Raw genomic sequence first — 16,537 nt, forward strand, 5'->3', positions numbered from 1 at the left:
TATGGAGAAGGGTTACGGGCAGCACTGTGGTTAATGTTACGGCCTCCAAACACTCCGCCTGGTCATTTTCAATACAGGGAATCGACTAATATATTTCATAAAGAGTCTCTAATTAAGGACATTTTCGTTCATGCTGTTACCTCATTTGGATGGCATGGTGGCGCAGTGGTATTGCTGCTGCCTCACAGTTAGGAGACCTGGGTTTGCTTCCCCCGTCCTCCCTGCATGGAGTTTGCATGTTCTCCCCGTGTCTGCGTGGGTTTCCATCCAAAGCCATGCAGGTTAGGTGTATTGGTGATCCTAAATTGTCCCCCCTGTCTGCTTGGTGTTTGTGTCATGTGGTGGGCTGGTGCCCTGCCTGGGATTTGTTCCTGCCTTATGCCCTGTGTTGCCTGGGATTGGCTCCAGCAGACCCCATGACCCTGTGTTCGGATAGAGCGGGCTGTACACTGACTGACTGACTGTTACCTCATTTAAATATCTGGCTTTTAAACTGTGAGCGCCACCTACTGTTATTTCAGTTTTATTACACCATCCTCCTACCTTTTGTACCTGTTTTTAAACGACCTGGCCTTGTGGGACTCGACATTGTGAGACATTTAGAGCATACCGTCAAACATAAAGAGAGGCACTGAGTGCTACAAGAACCTCCTGTATCTCACAACTGTTTGAGCTTGGTAATAAGGACCCAAAGGTTTTAATTTCTTAGCCAAACTTATGGTAATTCTAATGTAATTCAAAGGTTTGGTCAAAATTAATTTGGAAATAAATAAGTAAAGGTTTGTTAATGTGCTTCTTAAATATACTCATCTGTTAATAAGCATGCTACTACTTTTTTGACTTTTCATCCTCTTTATATACAGTAATTCATATTAAAAAGGTGATTATTAGTTGTAAGCCAACTTCGCCTCCTCTGAATCTCATGCCTATATCACTTATTGCCCAATGACTTCCTGTACTCTGCCCTCTTATTATGAATATTTTTAATAGCTCCCTTCCCTCAGGATTAGTGCCATCTGTTTTAAAAAGACCAATTTTAAAGAAAGCTGTCCTTAAAACTGAATGTTTATCTAATTATAGGCCTATTTTTCACTTCCAGATTTTCAATTCCTGAAGTCCTGAAATGTGTTGAGGCTGAACAACTGCAGTATCACAAGCGCTTAAATGATCTCTTTGAACACCTCCAGTCTGTTTTTTTTTTTTTTGTTTCAGTAGGTATAACACCCGAACAGTCCTGGTTTAAGGGGCTAATGATCTGTTGATGGCTGCTAACTCTGAGGCTGTGTTTCGTTAGATTCCAGTGCTGCCTTTGGCCCACTTTGTCAGACTCTACTTTTTGAACTTCTGCAGTCACTTTTATTCCTTGCTTGCACTGTTATAAAATGGTTTAGGTCCATTTTACTCAGAAAGGCATCACTTTGCTGTACTGGCTCCTCATTAATCTTCTATGGCAACTTTTAACCAGAGTATGCAACATGGCTCAGTCCCGAGGACTCTGCCGTTTAGCGTCAATGCCATATTATTCCTGCACATGGTCTGGACTATCACTTTTATGCTGATGATCCTCTGATCTAAGTGAAATATTCACATTTTTCTTGCCTCTTGCTCTCACTGCCTGTTTGCATGAAGTCAGGTTATGGATGACATCCAATTTTCTAAATTAAATAGTGAAAAAAACTGAAAAAACTGCTGAGTGTTGCAAGTAAGAATCAGTTTACTGAGACTGATCACTTTACAGTAATGGTTGATGGTATTTCTGTCTAGGCATCAGCTTTAGCTAGATTGATTCTCTCATTTATTCCGCACATTACCAATCTAGTAAAATATCCTTTTTTAATCTAAGGAATTTAGCCCATCTTAGACCCTATCTGACCTTGGCCCTAGTGGCTTTGGGGACCACGGGACTGGAGTTTGGAAGCTCAACCCTATAAGGTCCAGTAGTCACCACCAGGGGACACCCCAATGCCTGAGGAGCCCTGGCCCTCAGCACTTCCGCCACACCTGGAAGAAGACCAGGGAAACCCGGAGTGCTTCCAGGTGCGCAGCTGGTACTTCTGCCACATTGGGGAGTGTCGGCGGAAGATTATCGGGAGGCACTTGGAGCACGTCCGGGTGGGGATAAAAGGGGCCGCCTCCCTCCATTCGTTGGCTGGAGTCGGGAGAGGAGAAGGACAGAGCTTGGTGGAGAGGAGTGGAGGCAGTGAAGAAGGCATTTGGAAAGGCCTGGACTTGTAGTGTGCACTTGTGCAAATATTAGTACTTGTAAATAAAGCGTGTGTTGGGTGATTATAACAATGTCTGCCTGTCTGTGTCCGGGCTGCTCTCCACAGTATTTATCAAGCTTTTATAACTTCTAGGCAAAGCCTTATTGTATGCACAACCATAGTCAACATGAACTGCAGTATACCCAGTTCTCTGTCACTACGGTTCTGAATTACAGCAAGTCTTGAGGGCACATTATGCCAGCTCTGAGGATACTACATATCCTGCCAATTAAATCACGCATTTACTATAAAATGCTTCTGGTGACTTCTGAAGCATTACATGACCAACCATCCTGTGTTTCTGACCTTCTGCACTTGTTCCTGCCTGCCAACACTGGCTTTTACATCTGATCCTCTATTCACTGTTCCTAAGACTAAGAAAAGAGCTGTGGACATGTAGGTTATTCTGCAGATAATTCAGCTTTCCTCTGACATCCCAAAGATAATAATAATAATCCTTATATATAATTTGATACTATCCGTATGTATGATGATCGCGTCAATACCTCGACTCAATACAAGTTAGACCCATGAAATGGGACTCTGCCTCTGTAGTTAGAACATAACGTGGCAAACGCAGACGCAGTATTGCATGATTGGCTAAGAATGTTCGAATGCTTCAGTGACGCCGCTGGATGGTTGAGTATAGTAAGTCGGTGTTGGTTCGAGCAGATAACAGTAAGTTCGGTTGGTTTTTGGAACGTTGGTTTGGTGAGGCGTACTTTCCAGGACTAACATCATCGACTGCTACTTAAACCCTTCGACAGCTCCGGAACCGTAAGTAATTCAGAACGTATCGCCATTTGCTTGGTACGTCGAAATCTATCTTTGGGTAGTTTGGTTTTGGCATCCGTCCTTCTGACAGCTATTTGCAAACTGAGTAATGACAGCTGGGTATTAAATTTTAGCCGATCTCAGATCTAAAATGACCACGCCAACATAATTATTACTCCGACTCTGATTAGAGTCGTAAAATACGGTTTGTTTTGAAAATTTGTATGCCGGAAAAAATCAAATGAGGTGCGCCGAAGAGCTGAGTTCACGTCTCGCAGCCCCATTTAAACAGGAAGCTCCTCATTACATCGGCTGAAAAGGTCAATTTTAAGCACAAATCAGAGCCATGATAACAAAATCATTTCAAGGACTTAAAAAAAACAAATAATAATTTGCAGAGAAAGTATGGATTTCACAAACGTAGAATTTGTAGCCCGATTCAATCGGGCTCCCAGTCGCTAGTAATAATAATAAGTTGGCATTTATAGAGCACTTTCAACAAACCCAAGGTCACTTTACGTATAGAGAAAAAAACACACACACAGAAGAAAAAAGTTTGTTGAAGAGGAAAGTTTTGAGTTGAGATTTAAAGGTAGAGAAAGAGGAGCAATCTCGGAGTTCCAGAGTTGAGGGGCCATAACACTGAAGGAGCTGCCTGCCTCCCAGGGTGGAGAGTCTGGTGTGTGGGACAGTAAGGAGATTACTGCGTGAGGACCTGAGAGAGCGACAAGGAGTGTATGGAGCTCGGAGCTGAGTGAGGTACAGAGGAGCAAGGTTATGTAGGGCTTTGAAGGGGAGAAGCAGAATCTTGAATTTAATCCTTGATAGAACCGGCAACCAGTGAAGCTGGGAGAGAACAGAGGAGATGTGAGTGGCTGCAGAGTTCTGAATGGACTGTAGCCTCTGTATAGATTTTGCAGGGAGGCCGATGAAGAGGGAATTACAGTAATCAATATGAGACATTATGAAACAGTGAGCCAGAGTTTGATCATCATTAAAGGACAGAAATGGACGGAGGCAGGCAATGTTACGGAGATGATAGAATGAAATTTTGGAAAGAGACCTAATGTGTAGCTCAAAGTTAAGTGATGAATCAAACAAAACACCACGATTTCCAACAACAGGAGGTATGATAAGTGTACCATCAATAGAAATAAGATGTCACACACACACAAGGCTACTGAGGTAAGCACATCGACATCACCCCCTAGGGACACGTGGTCACTAACAGCCTATAACCTTTCACCCGTAGACCAGAGGACATCACGTCTGCTTTATCCCAGGCAGTCCCACCTCTTCTGCCCTGCAGGCAGGTTATGTAAACAGCACCACTGCTGGAAGCTGACATTCATTTATGGAACAACTTCAGTAGAGGGCAGAGCCCCACTCTGGAAAGTCTTTTTGTATGCCCTTGCCTGAGAGAGGCTACAAGGGATGCCAACGTCTGCAGTCACTTTCATTTGCACTTTTTTCTTTACTTTCATTTCTTTGCCCAGCATGAAATGGAGTCACAGCTGGTCCCCAACCCTTAATTATCTTCCTATTGTCTTTTATTGACAATTCTAAATAGACCGGGTATGTGGGTGTGTGTATGCGAGTTTAACCCCCAATGAACTGGCTTTCTGTCCATCGTTAGTTCCCGTCTTGTGCCTATTCTGCACACATCACAGGACTCTAAACTAGATCAAGTGCACTGCCGACTTAAACTGACCCGCTATAAATGAGTATGTGTATGTGTGTGATTGTGTAACAATGTCCCATCCAGTTTCGTTTTTTTTCTTCTGCACACAATACAACACCCACAGCTCTATTCAGGATTAAGTAGACTCTGGAAATGAATGGACGGAGAAGGGACCCAGCCAAAATCAATGTGTGGTCTGTCAAAAGACTGTACCCCACTATAAACTTCTGTCATAGAGACTGATTTATTGAACCGAGAAAAAAAATCTTAATAATTCTTTGCATTTATATAGCGCTTTTCTCACTACTCAAAGCACTCAGCGATTGCAGGTTAAGGGCCTTGCTTAAGGGCCCAACAGAGCAGAGTCCCTTTTGGCATTTACAGGATTCGAACCGGCAACCTTCCTATTGCCAGTGCAGATCCCTTGCCTCAGAGCCACCACTCCGCCTTTCTTTAATGTCTTACTGTCTAATTCTATTTGGATCTATAGTCAGGGATTTTTTTGGTTTCTCCCACATGCACACAGTTACTGTTTGGCACAGTGAGCAGGACCTTTGCCCATATCTAGAACTGCTTATGAAAATCCATCCGTTCATTTTTTGAACTGACCTACTCCATCACAAGAATGTAAAGATTCTACTTTTTCAGAAGCATAAAGAAAATAGAAATGAACTCTTAAGTGGGAAACTAGTCAATTATAGGGGACATGGAAGCACTCACATTCCCTAATTAGTGCCAATATGGAGTCATCAATCAACCTAGTATTCATGACTTTAAGATGTGCGAAAAAAAAACACAAGCATTGAGGGAATAGGAAAAATCCACAAAGACAGTGACAAATCTAATGCTGTTATTTGAACCCAGGTCCCTAGAGTGAGAAGCAGCCATGTTAACCACCGTCAGAGCATTTTAGAGGGTCACCTTACACTTACACTTACAAAACAACAGCAACGTTCACCATATTCAATTGTATTGTAGAACCTAAGATACCTACACACACACATAGTGACTGTGAGTGACTTTGAGTAGTAAGCACAAATCATTAAATAGCATATCTGGGACTTGAACAATCAATAATATTTGAGTAGGAGACCCTTCTTGTGCTGCCTGGAGTCCACAACATTATTAAGTGTGAGGGGCTACCTCACATACATGGCAGTGCTACCTGTTTCTTTGAAATGTTGATTTGTCTGGAGAGAATGATCTCGATGGAGGTACGGTGGCGCAGTGGATAGTGCTACTGCCTCGCAGTAGATGAAATAATGCTAAATTCACAGTCGGGCATATCCACTAGATGGCAGCAACAGTTGCTGAAATTGCTCAGAAGGAATGGCACTTACCCGGGTTCGCTTCCCGGGTCCTCCCTGCGTGGAGTTGCATGTCCTCCCCGTGTCTGCGTGGGTTTCCTCCCACAGTCCAAAGACATGCAGGTTAGGTGCACTGGCGATCCTAAATTGTCCCTGGTGTGTGTGTGTGTGTGTGCCCTGTGGTGGGCTGGCGCCCTGCCCGGGGTTTGTTCCTGCCTTGTGGCCTATGTTGGCTGGGATTGGCTCCAGCAGACCCCCGTGACCCTGTAGTTAGGATATCGCGGGTTGGAGAATGACTGACTGACTGAATTATCTCCCTCCAACATTGGTGGCTCTGTATGCTGAAGGATTATTTTTGGAAGCTTACCATGCAGCCAAAGTAAAATGTACATTTGAGCGCTCCCTGTATTTCACTTTGGTCATAAAAAGGTCTGTTTATGGGGCTCATCTAGTAAAACATAACATGAAATAACATTTTTAAACTCACTTAATTCATTCAGGGCCTCACTGGGCTGAAGCCTACCCAAGCAGCATCGAGCACAGGCAGCTACACAGCACAGGGCAAAATCTATCATGGGGTCACTCGCACTCACATGCGTCCAAATGGGACTCACACTTTAACCTAACTGGCACATCTTTTTGCAAGAAAAGCTGAAGTAAGCTGAAAGCTTCCCTCTATAGAGCTGTGGCCATATACAGGATTACTGCGTGTTGTTCACCTAACACACACTAACTAAAAACACGCTGCTGCCCTCCCACCATGGTGCTTGTGTTGCAAGTGGGTTTACTCGTTTTTTTTTTTTTGTGGTTCATACAGCTATCCTGATAAAATTGCAGCTGATCAGATCCTCCTTGGCCAGGTCTGACCCTCTGAGAACGCTGAATCATCACCCTGTACAGGAGTACAATGTCAGCTCTGCACTGGCAGAAGAGGACAAGAATTGATGGGAACTGCTTCCCTGAACTCTGTGTGCGTGTGGCTTAGTTCCATTGCTTCCAGCCACCTAATGGACTGCCCCTGTAGTGTACAACACGTGCTGGTGGAAGAGAGAAGCTGCTCTGTGGGAATCTTAAAAGCTTGCGTCTTCTGGCTAATTGCTTGCGACCATGACAGAGGGGCTCATGTTCCCTGAAACGTAAAGACCAGCTGAACACATTTCATTGAAATACCCTTTTGCTGCTTCTGCTCTATGTATGATAGCACTGACCATTTACCCAGCTTTGTGCCCACTCTTTAGAATGTTATTTGTGCACCACAGTGGTGAGTGGGAGGGTATCAATTTCACTGCATCTGGCAGTCATTCCACAACGTCTAACTAGAACAATGCCCTGTAACGGCTTACTTGCATGAGATGTACAAAAAAAGCGTGCAGATTTCAATAATCATTAAAGTGTAGCATGGGCAGGCGGTACTTACATATTGAGCCGCAAGAAAGCCCCCGTTTTGCAGGCTGCCATAAGAATCCGAGGTCCAGGGTTCTGCCGAGGGGTCCAAATTCAGTAGTACATCTCGATCTGCCCCCAGTACCCCTGAGCTCCTCTTCTTCAGCATGCTTTTCTTCTTCTGCTAGTCTTCATCACCTGGGCCACAAGTGACAGGACAAGCAGCAGGTCTGGCAGATGAGGCAGAGGCAGCTGTTCAGGAACGCAGTGAGACAGCCATTCAGTAATTCAGGGTCCGTGTGCAGTGTGAGGACTGAACAGCTGTGAGAAGCAGGGAGAGAGCGAGCGAGTGAGAGAGAGAGAGAGAGAGGGAGGGAGGAAGGGAGGGAGAGAGAGAGAGAGAGAGAGCATCTGCAGTAAGCCGCTGCTTCAGTGATGGTCCAGCTCGCTGCTCGCTCACATATATATATATATATATATATATATATATATATATATATATATTTATATACATTACAGCCTGGACTCCTCTGGGAGCACTTGGAATGCTTTGCAAATTACCAACAGTCTTCTAGTAGATGGAGCACTGCGCACTGTCTTTGTCACACAAGACCAATCTGGAAAGAAATAAGCCGCCTCTGAAAACCAGCCCACACTGCCACAAAGCTTTCGTTTTTAAGAGAAAGACAGCATCTTGTTTTACGTTAGATCTTTGACAGTGAAGACTTGGATGAAGCTTTGTAAAGAAAAAGAATATGTATAAGCAACAGCAAAATCAGCCAATCACTTTAGTACCTGTGATACGTACAATGTTTAACTATACATTTTTACAGCGTCTGTAAAGACTGGGACTGAGCAGTATAACAGTAATATCAACATTTAATTTAGCCAATCCGGGATGGCACAGTTGGGCAGTGGGTAGCACTGCGGCAGTTAGGAGACCAGGGTTCCTTCCCGAGTCGTCCTTGCATGGAGTTTGCATGTTCTCCCCGTGTCTGCGTGGGTTTCCTCCCACAGTCCAAAGACATGCAGGAATCTTCACTCTCTGTGGATGCAGAATTTATGAAAACCATCCTGCAGTTTCAGTGGCATATCAATTAATTGGTATATTGGCATCTTAGTCAGTGTTATCATCTATCACAGCACCAAGGTGATTCCTGAAGGCACTAACCTCATTGTATAGGAACCTGTTGATCAAAACCACCAAGACGGCCAGTCTTGTTCTCTGGGCATCTAATGGCTGTTGGTCTGCAGACGTACTGAAACTATTTAGTTTTTTATGTTTGGTTTGTTTTTAAGTCTGATCATCCTTTATCATGGCGCTCCAGTTTCCTCCCACAATCCAAAGACATGCAGGTTAGGTGGATTGGCGATTCTAAATTGGCCCTAGTGTGTGCTTGGTGTGTGGGTGGGTTTGTGTGTGTCCTGCGGTGGGTTGGCACCCTGCCCAGGATTGGTTCCTGCCTTGTGCGCTGTGTTGGCTGGGACTGGCTCCAGCAGACCCCCGTGACCCTGTATTCGGATTCAGCGGGTTAGAAAATGGATGGATGGATGGATATCCTTTATCATCGTTTTGTTATATTTTTGCTCTGCAATTTTATTTTGAGGGCATTACATTTTGTTACAAAATGGGGTCCCATTGCATGATGACTTAAGTTGGTGGCCTGCTCTCCTTGTCCTTCTTTCTAAATAAGCTTTGTGTGTCTCTTAAGCTGCGGTGGGCTGGCACCCTGCCCGGGGTTTGTTTCCTGCCTTGCGCCCTGTGTTGGCTGGGATTGACTCCAGCAGACCCCCGTGACCCTGTAGTTAGGATATAGCGGGTTGGATAATGGATGGCTGGATTTAGCCAATCTTTCACCTACAGTTTATAGCATCTTTTAAAGTAAAGAGTATTATGGAACAATTCAGCCCTAGCTCTTTCAAAAAAAAACACAATCACTTTTAAATACACAATCAACTAACACAAATTGAATTCCGGTACTTCCATATAATATGGGTTGGTCTTTCCAGTCATTTTCATAATTAGTAACCAGTTACTGCTGCTAATAGAATATGCTTCCTTTTCCTTTATTTGAACTGACTTGCGTTTTACTACTCAGAGCTTTTAACTGAATATTTGCTTTCAATAATCAATATTGGAAAAGAGAAAAGGCAGGAGTGAGAAAAAGTGATCGAATCTGGTCAACTAAAATATTCTGATGGTGCTGTCAGATAGAGAAGTGTCTGATGTGGCAGAGTGAGAACACTAATAGGCCCTAAAATTAAATAATGTGATTCATAAAGAGCAAACATTGGCTTCTAATTAAGAAACGAAAAAAAGGTCGAGCTCACCTTAACTGGTCATGCGTTGACTCACTTTACATCTCATTATTGTTCGACTGCTGGTTTAGGAATAAATAAACAATTATGGGTGCTAAAATATATTAAAAGGCAAGTCAATTCAAATTAAAGCAAAAGAAGTATATTCTATAAGAAGCACTTAAAGTGGCAACTAATTGAGGACGAAGATAACACGAAAAGGAACGGCCATAAACACACTCCAGCCTCTGAGCTTGACACGCCTGATCTCATTCTCAACTGAGCCTCTATCTTGATTACCAAAGACAACTCAGGATTCAAATGTCTACAGAAATCCAGCGGCTGCTATGCCAAGGGGTCCAAACTTGAACGCTGTCATAACCGGATCAGTCCTTACCCGACAGAGTAGGCAGAACCACCTCTGGTCCAGGCTTGGGTCTTGTCTCGTCTCGACTACTGCAACTCGATTCCGGCAGGAGTACCCGCAGGTGCCATCAAGCTGCTGTAGGTGATTCTGAATGCAGCAGCCCGTTTTGTGTTTAACCAGCTGAGATGGGCACACGTCACTCCTCTCTTCAGGTCGCTACATTGGCTCCCTGTAGCAGCATGCTCTAAGTTCAAATCCCTGATGCTTGCCTACAGAATAGTGAGTGGGTCAACACCCGAGTATACGGAGACACTGGTGAGGCGCTGTGCTCCTTCTCGCCCACTCAGGTCTGCCAGGGAACAGCGTCTGGTGATGCCGCCTCTGCGTGGCTGCAAGTCTCAATCCGGACTCTTTTCCTGTGTGGTTCCGAGTTGGTGGAACGGGCTGCCCACCTCCATCCGTACTGCTGACTCCCTCAATGTATTTAAGATGCGGTTGAAGACCCAACTGTTCTGTGAATATCTGTCTAGTTGAAAAGAAGGGAAAAAACTTTGCACTGCGATCGTCTTATCAAATACGCTGCCGTGGCTGTCTGTTTGTCTGCCCAGGATTTTAAATCACCTGTAGCTCGCAAACCGTTTGACCTACTGACCTGAAATTTGGAACACAAATACTACGTGACGTCTACTAACCACCAAGGTTATTCCTTTTTTTATTTTATTTTATTGTAGAATCAACTCTCGGCAGTGGGCAGCAGGATGGCTGTATGGCGCATGTGCATCCCTACCACCTTCACCATCATTTCCCTTACCTCTCCATATCTTAAATCATTCTTGAGGCAGATTAAAGACTTGAGTGCCAGTGAAAAATTAAGGAAAACGTGCTAAGTAAATGTAACACCAACTCTGACTTAATCAGTTTTAACGTGAAAAGATGCCGATAAAAGAAGAGAAGAAGCGGGCCGCTAGGGTGGAGAAGAGAAAAGCTGATCAGGAAGCAGCAGGCACATCAACCTCTGAGCAAGAGGATGAGAACTAGGAATGCTCAAGTCAAGTTTATTCACTGCACGTTATCGTGCAGTGCGCTGTTACTGGTGTTTTAATATTCTTGATTATTTGCGTAAGTTTAATTGCTTTATTAATTATAATCTGATTGTAAATCCATCCATTATCCAACCTGCTATATCCTAATACAGGGTCACGGGGGTCTGCTGGAGCCAATCCCAGCCAACACAGGTCGCATGGCAGGAAACAAACCCCGGGCAGGGCACCACCCCACCACAGGGCACACACACACACACACACACACCAAGCACACACTAGGGACTATTTAGGATCGCCAATGCACCTAACCTGCATGTCTTTGGATTGTGGGAGGAAACCCACGCAGACACGGGGAGAACATGCAAACTCCTAGGTCCTAGAACCTTGGTCTCCTAACTGCGAGGCAGCAGCGCTACCCACTGCACCACTGTGCCGCCCTCCCAGCTCATAGTAGTGGTGATAATGCAGTTTATTGGTGCCATTACATTATTTTCTTTGAAGTTTGCCTGAAGTGGTTTCACTATCCATGGTGTACACTGACCTGCACAAGCTGCTTATTCGTTTAGGACAGTGAGCCGAAAATCTCAACACATCACAAATTCCATCAAGTAACTAGGACACATATATGTTCTATGTCCAATACATAAATAAAAATGCGGCAAGCACCCAATCATAAAAATATCACACTCTTATTAAGGACCTGCTGACAAATTCAAAATGTATTTTTCTTTTATTGGAAACTGAAGTATTAAATCATCATGGCCATGATACACTTTTTTTTTTTTTACAAATAAAGGTTGTCACTTTACGCTAGGGGGTATGACAGCTGTATATTTGGCATGGCAGCGATATTTGTACCCTTATAATAGCATACATCATTTTTATAATGGTACAGATATTTTCCCCATCCTGGGGTACAGTTGCCATATCCTCTTACTGTACAGTCCCACTGACAACATGTGCACAGCGGAAGGTGAAAGGAAAACTGGTTGGTCAAGCGTCCAGGACTATCCAAGGGATACAGGCAAGTGGGAAGATGGGCGCCTTTCCTTTGCAGTTTGCATAGTAGAAGAAATGCGGGCTATTTGGAACTGTACTCCACTGAACTTCAAATATCCTCCGAGGAATACTTGTGGCAAATACAGCTGACTGCTTGGAAGACGGCCATATTGTAAAGTGGTTAATATCCAGAATGCTTTGTATTTGCACAAGCAGTGATCAGTATCTCATCATCCATCCATCCTTCCATAATCCAACCCGCTATATCCTAACGACAGGTTCACAGGGGTCTGCTGGAGCCAATCCAAGCCAGCACAGCCCGTAAGGCAGGAAACAAACCCCGGCAGGGCGCCAGCCTCCTGCAGATCTCATCATCTAATTTAAAATATTAAATATAATATCTTAACCAATTTTGGTGTCTTTTCTATTGTATTTAAATGTACAGCTATTATTAATTTATGTGGCCATGACTAGTCTGACTGTCAATTCCAGACTTTAGCCAGGTAGTTTAAATATAACCCCATCCAGTCATGAGTATTAATGTACATGAAACAATATACTTTTTCACATTTTACTTATAATATCTAAATATTCATGATATCTGTAAATTATTATTACTTACATCCACATGACAAGCAATACATTTTTAATGCATGTAATGACATGAATACATTTACACAAATGAAAATGAAAATATCAGTGTATTGTTGTTTTTGTCTATATTTTTATTCTGACAGAGCTAACTACTGCTAATAGAAAATACAAGCAATTACTAAAATTAAACCCACATAAAAGAGCTCTCATATGTGAAAAGTGATCCTTTCCTGTCCTCTCTGCAGGTTTCACCTCTCCTTGCATTCACACGCTGCTCAGTTTTGAAGCTTTCTGTCAAAATCACGAGTAAAACCAAAGCACCATGTAGAGTATGCCTGTAAAATCAGAGGCTGACCACTCCAAGATGGCAGGCCCTCTGAAAGGCCAGGAGGAAGTGAATGTGTGCGTGTGTGTTTGTGTATATCCATATATCATTTTAAGGCATCCCAGAGGCTATGACAGTGGCTGCGTACCTAAAGGACTGAGGGGAAAATGAACAAACTTCACCTGCTGCAGCCTCCATTCTGGTGAGTCATTTCAATTTAATTGCTTACACTGTTATTATTAAAGTTTTAAAAATCTAAGTACAGTCGGGGAGAAAAGTATGTGAGCCCTTTACAATTAACTGGTTTTCTGCATTAACTGTTCATAAAATTTGGTCAAGTTGGAGAGCATGCCCTGGTACAGTGTGTTGCCGCACTCACCACATGACAAAGCAGCTTGGGATCCCGGTTAGCAAACCCCCAGGCAGACACATATTCCAGTTTCACCCTCTGGAAATGACCCTCTATCTGCCACAGCCAGGTGTTACATCTGCGACCCCTTGGCCTGGTCCAGCCACTCGGGTCCACAACAATAAGGATCTTGCGAGCTGGATCACCCTCGAGGAAATGCTCCACATGGCCGTAGTGCCGTAACTGACGCTCCTTCACAATGCAGGTCATGTGCCTCATTCGGGACTCCATGAGCAACACAAAGTCAAACCAACGGTACCCAAGGATTTTCCAGAGAGACACAGTAACAAAGGAGTCCAGTCTTCGTCTCAGGTCACTGGATAGCGTCCATGTCTCGCAATCATATAGCAAGACAGGAAGCACCAGGACTCTAAAGACTTGGACCTTCGTCCTTTTGCATAGATATCGGGAGTGCCACACACCCCTTCCCAGCAGCCTCATGACCCCCCATGCTCTCCTTATCCGTCTACTGACTTCATAGGAAGAGTCACCAGAGACATGAATGTCACTGCTGAGGTAAGTAAACCTCTCAACAAGGTTGACACTCCCTCCGCAGACAGACACATTGCTAATGGCTGCACCCAAGAGGTCATCTGTGGTATCCAGGGTGAACTTCTCCAGGCTGGTGGTAAGGCTGTCCTCCTGGCATTGCAAGCAATCCATTTGGGACTCTGGCATCATCCCAATTGACTGGAAAACGGGACTTGTCGTCCCTATCTGGAAAGGGAAGGATGATCGCCTGGATTGTGGCAACTACAGGGGGATAACACTGCTCTCTGTGCCAGGTAAGGTCCTTGCTAGGGTCATCCTCAATAGGGTCCATGATCACTTGCTCACCTACGAGCGACCAGAACAGTCTGGTTTTACGCCTAAGAAGTTTACCACCAACTGCATCCTGGCACTGAGGGTTCTCATGCTGTGGAAATGTGAATATCAGCAGAATTTCTTTGCAGCCTTTGTCGATTTTCATAAAGCGTTCGACTCAGTTGATCGAGCTGCCCTGTGAGGCATCCTGAGGGTTCAGGGGATCCCCTCGAGGTTGCTGGATATCCTGGATGGCCTGTACACTGGTACTGTGAGTGCTGTGCAGAGTGGAGGCAGGACCTCTGTGTTTATTCCCAGTTGATTCTGGGGTTCATCAGTGGTGTTTCTGCTGTTCAATGCTCGTATGGACTGGGTGTTGGGCAAGGTCGTGGGGTCCAGCGGCTGTGGGGCATCTGTTGGTGAAGAAAGATTAACGGATCTTGACTTTGCGGATGATGCTGTGATCGTGCTTGAGAGACTGAGTGAGTAGTCTGAGTGTCTGGGCTTGCGAGTGTCCTAATGAAAACCAAGATCCAGGCCTTTAATGACCTCATTTAAATCATACAAACACAATTAGCTAAAGCTAATAACATACAAATTATTCACTTTCAAGTCTTTCTTGAACATTTGCATCAAACATTAACATTGTGCTGTGGAAAAAGTAAGTGAACCTTTGGATTTAATAAATGGTTCAACCTCCTTTTGCATCAATACAGTAAGTACCAACTAAACTTTATTGACTTACTGTTCTTTTAACTAATCCAACAACTCCAGTCCATTACAGGGCACAAACTCACGTTCAAGTGCTAAATATTCACTCACAACAGGCCAGTTTAGTGCTATCAATAAACCTGCTCAACAGATTTTGTGGAAACAGAAAAAGCCAGGAGAATCCGAGAGAATTCCACCACACAAACAAGTACAGAACAAGATTATTTTTCTAGTTCTAAAGTATTGCAGTGGGTGCAGTACGTCGAAGTTCTTGGTTGCATTTCTTCCACAGACTAGTGACAGTGGTGTGATACCAACAACAGACAAAGAATACGAACACAGAGAGTGAAAATAACACTCACAAAAATGCAACACTACACAGTACTGCCAAATATGTGTATGAGTAGCCTTATGAAACGGTGATTTGTACAGCAAGTGTCACTATATATTTACTTTGTATTTGATTAACTGAAAGAATTTAAGCCAACTGAGGATTACTTTGTAAAGTTCCTCTCTTTTTTTTGTATAGTACCCCTAAATAGAGTTTATTAAAATGAATGTGTTACAAAATGATACAATTACTCGGGCTCATTTATGTAAAGTGAGCACTATTACAGCATTGCTGAATCTTCTAATGTTCATCCCAGACTAATTCTACCCTAGCTGTAAAGTCCACCCAACCATCCATTTTCTACCCCAATTGTCCAGTTCAGTACAACAGGGAGCCAATGGCTATCCCAAAAGCACTGAGTTTAAGGCAAGGGCTTGACTGGCGAGGGGGTGTAGGACCGAGCTGATTGGAGAAGGATGATCAAGCGCATCGAGCCACATAAAAGTGGGAAAAGATGAAGAGAAAGAAGAAGTAAGGCAAGAACCACACCTGAATGAGGTGGCAGTCCTGCTCTCACTTATACTGATCCAATATGGACTTGACAATTACTGCAACAGGCAGCTGTTTTGGGATGAGGAGAAGAAGACCCAGAACAAAATCTTGCGTGCGTGTAGAAAATGTGCGATAATCATGCCGTGATGTAAACCTAGAAACTGTGAGGCAGTACCACTAACCACTGCACCATCAGTTCTGACACCATTAGAAAGTACAAAACAAAAGCAGAGAGGACTAAAAATGAATAAAGATACAGTATGCACCGCAAGGTAGGCATGAAAATAACGAGATAAGGGTCGAAGCCAAAAGAAAATTTGAAATAAATGTGCAAAAAAGGTCTTTTAGGCATTCACAAAACTGGCCAGTAAATAAGTCACGATGGCCATGACTTCCAAGGACATACAATACAATACAATTTATTTTTGTATAGCCCAAAATCACACAAGAAGTGCCACAATGGGCTTTAACCGGCCCTGCCTCTTGACATCCCCCAGCCTTGACTCTCTGAGAAGACAAGGAAAAACTCCCAAAAAAACCTTGTAGGGAAAAATGGAAGAAACCTTGGGAAAGGCAGTTCAAAGAGAGACCCCTGTCCAGGTAGGTTGGGCGTGCAGTGGGTGTCAAAATGAAGGGGGTCAATACAATACAATACAATACACAGAACAGAACAAATCCTTAACACAGTATACAAA

General features: G+C 43.8%; 1 protein-coding gene across 2 annotated transcripts in view; it reads right to left on the reverse strand.

Annotated features, from left to right (window-relative positions):
• Positions 1–7,944, reverse strand: part of ano11 (anoctamin 11) — a 114,189-nt gene extending 106,245 nt beyond the window's left edge. For both annotated transcript variants that reach the window (XM_039755598.1, XM_039755597.1), the window contains exon 1: positions 7,444–7,944. In XM_039755598.1, coding sequence (XP_039611532.1) covers positions 7,444–7,578 — 135 coding nt within the window. In that variant the 5' untranslated portion in view covers positions 7,579–7,944. The remainder of the gene's footprint in view (positions 1–7,443) is intronic.
• Positions 7,945–16,537: the final 8,593 nt, after the last annotated feature.

This window comes from Polypterus senegalus, chromosome 6 (genome assembly GCF_016835505.1).
Source record: "Polypterus senegalus isolate Bchr_013 chromosome 6, ASM1683550v1, whole genome shotgun sequence".
Lineage (NCBI taxonomy): Eukaryota > Metazoa > Chordata > Cladistia > Polypteriformes > Polypteridae > Polypterus > Polypterus senegalus.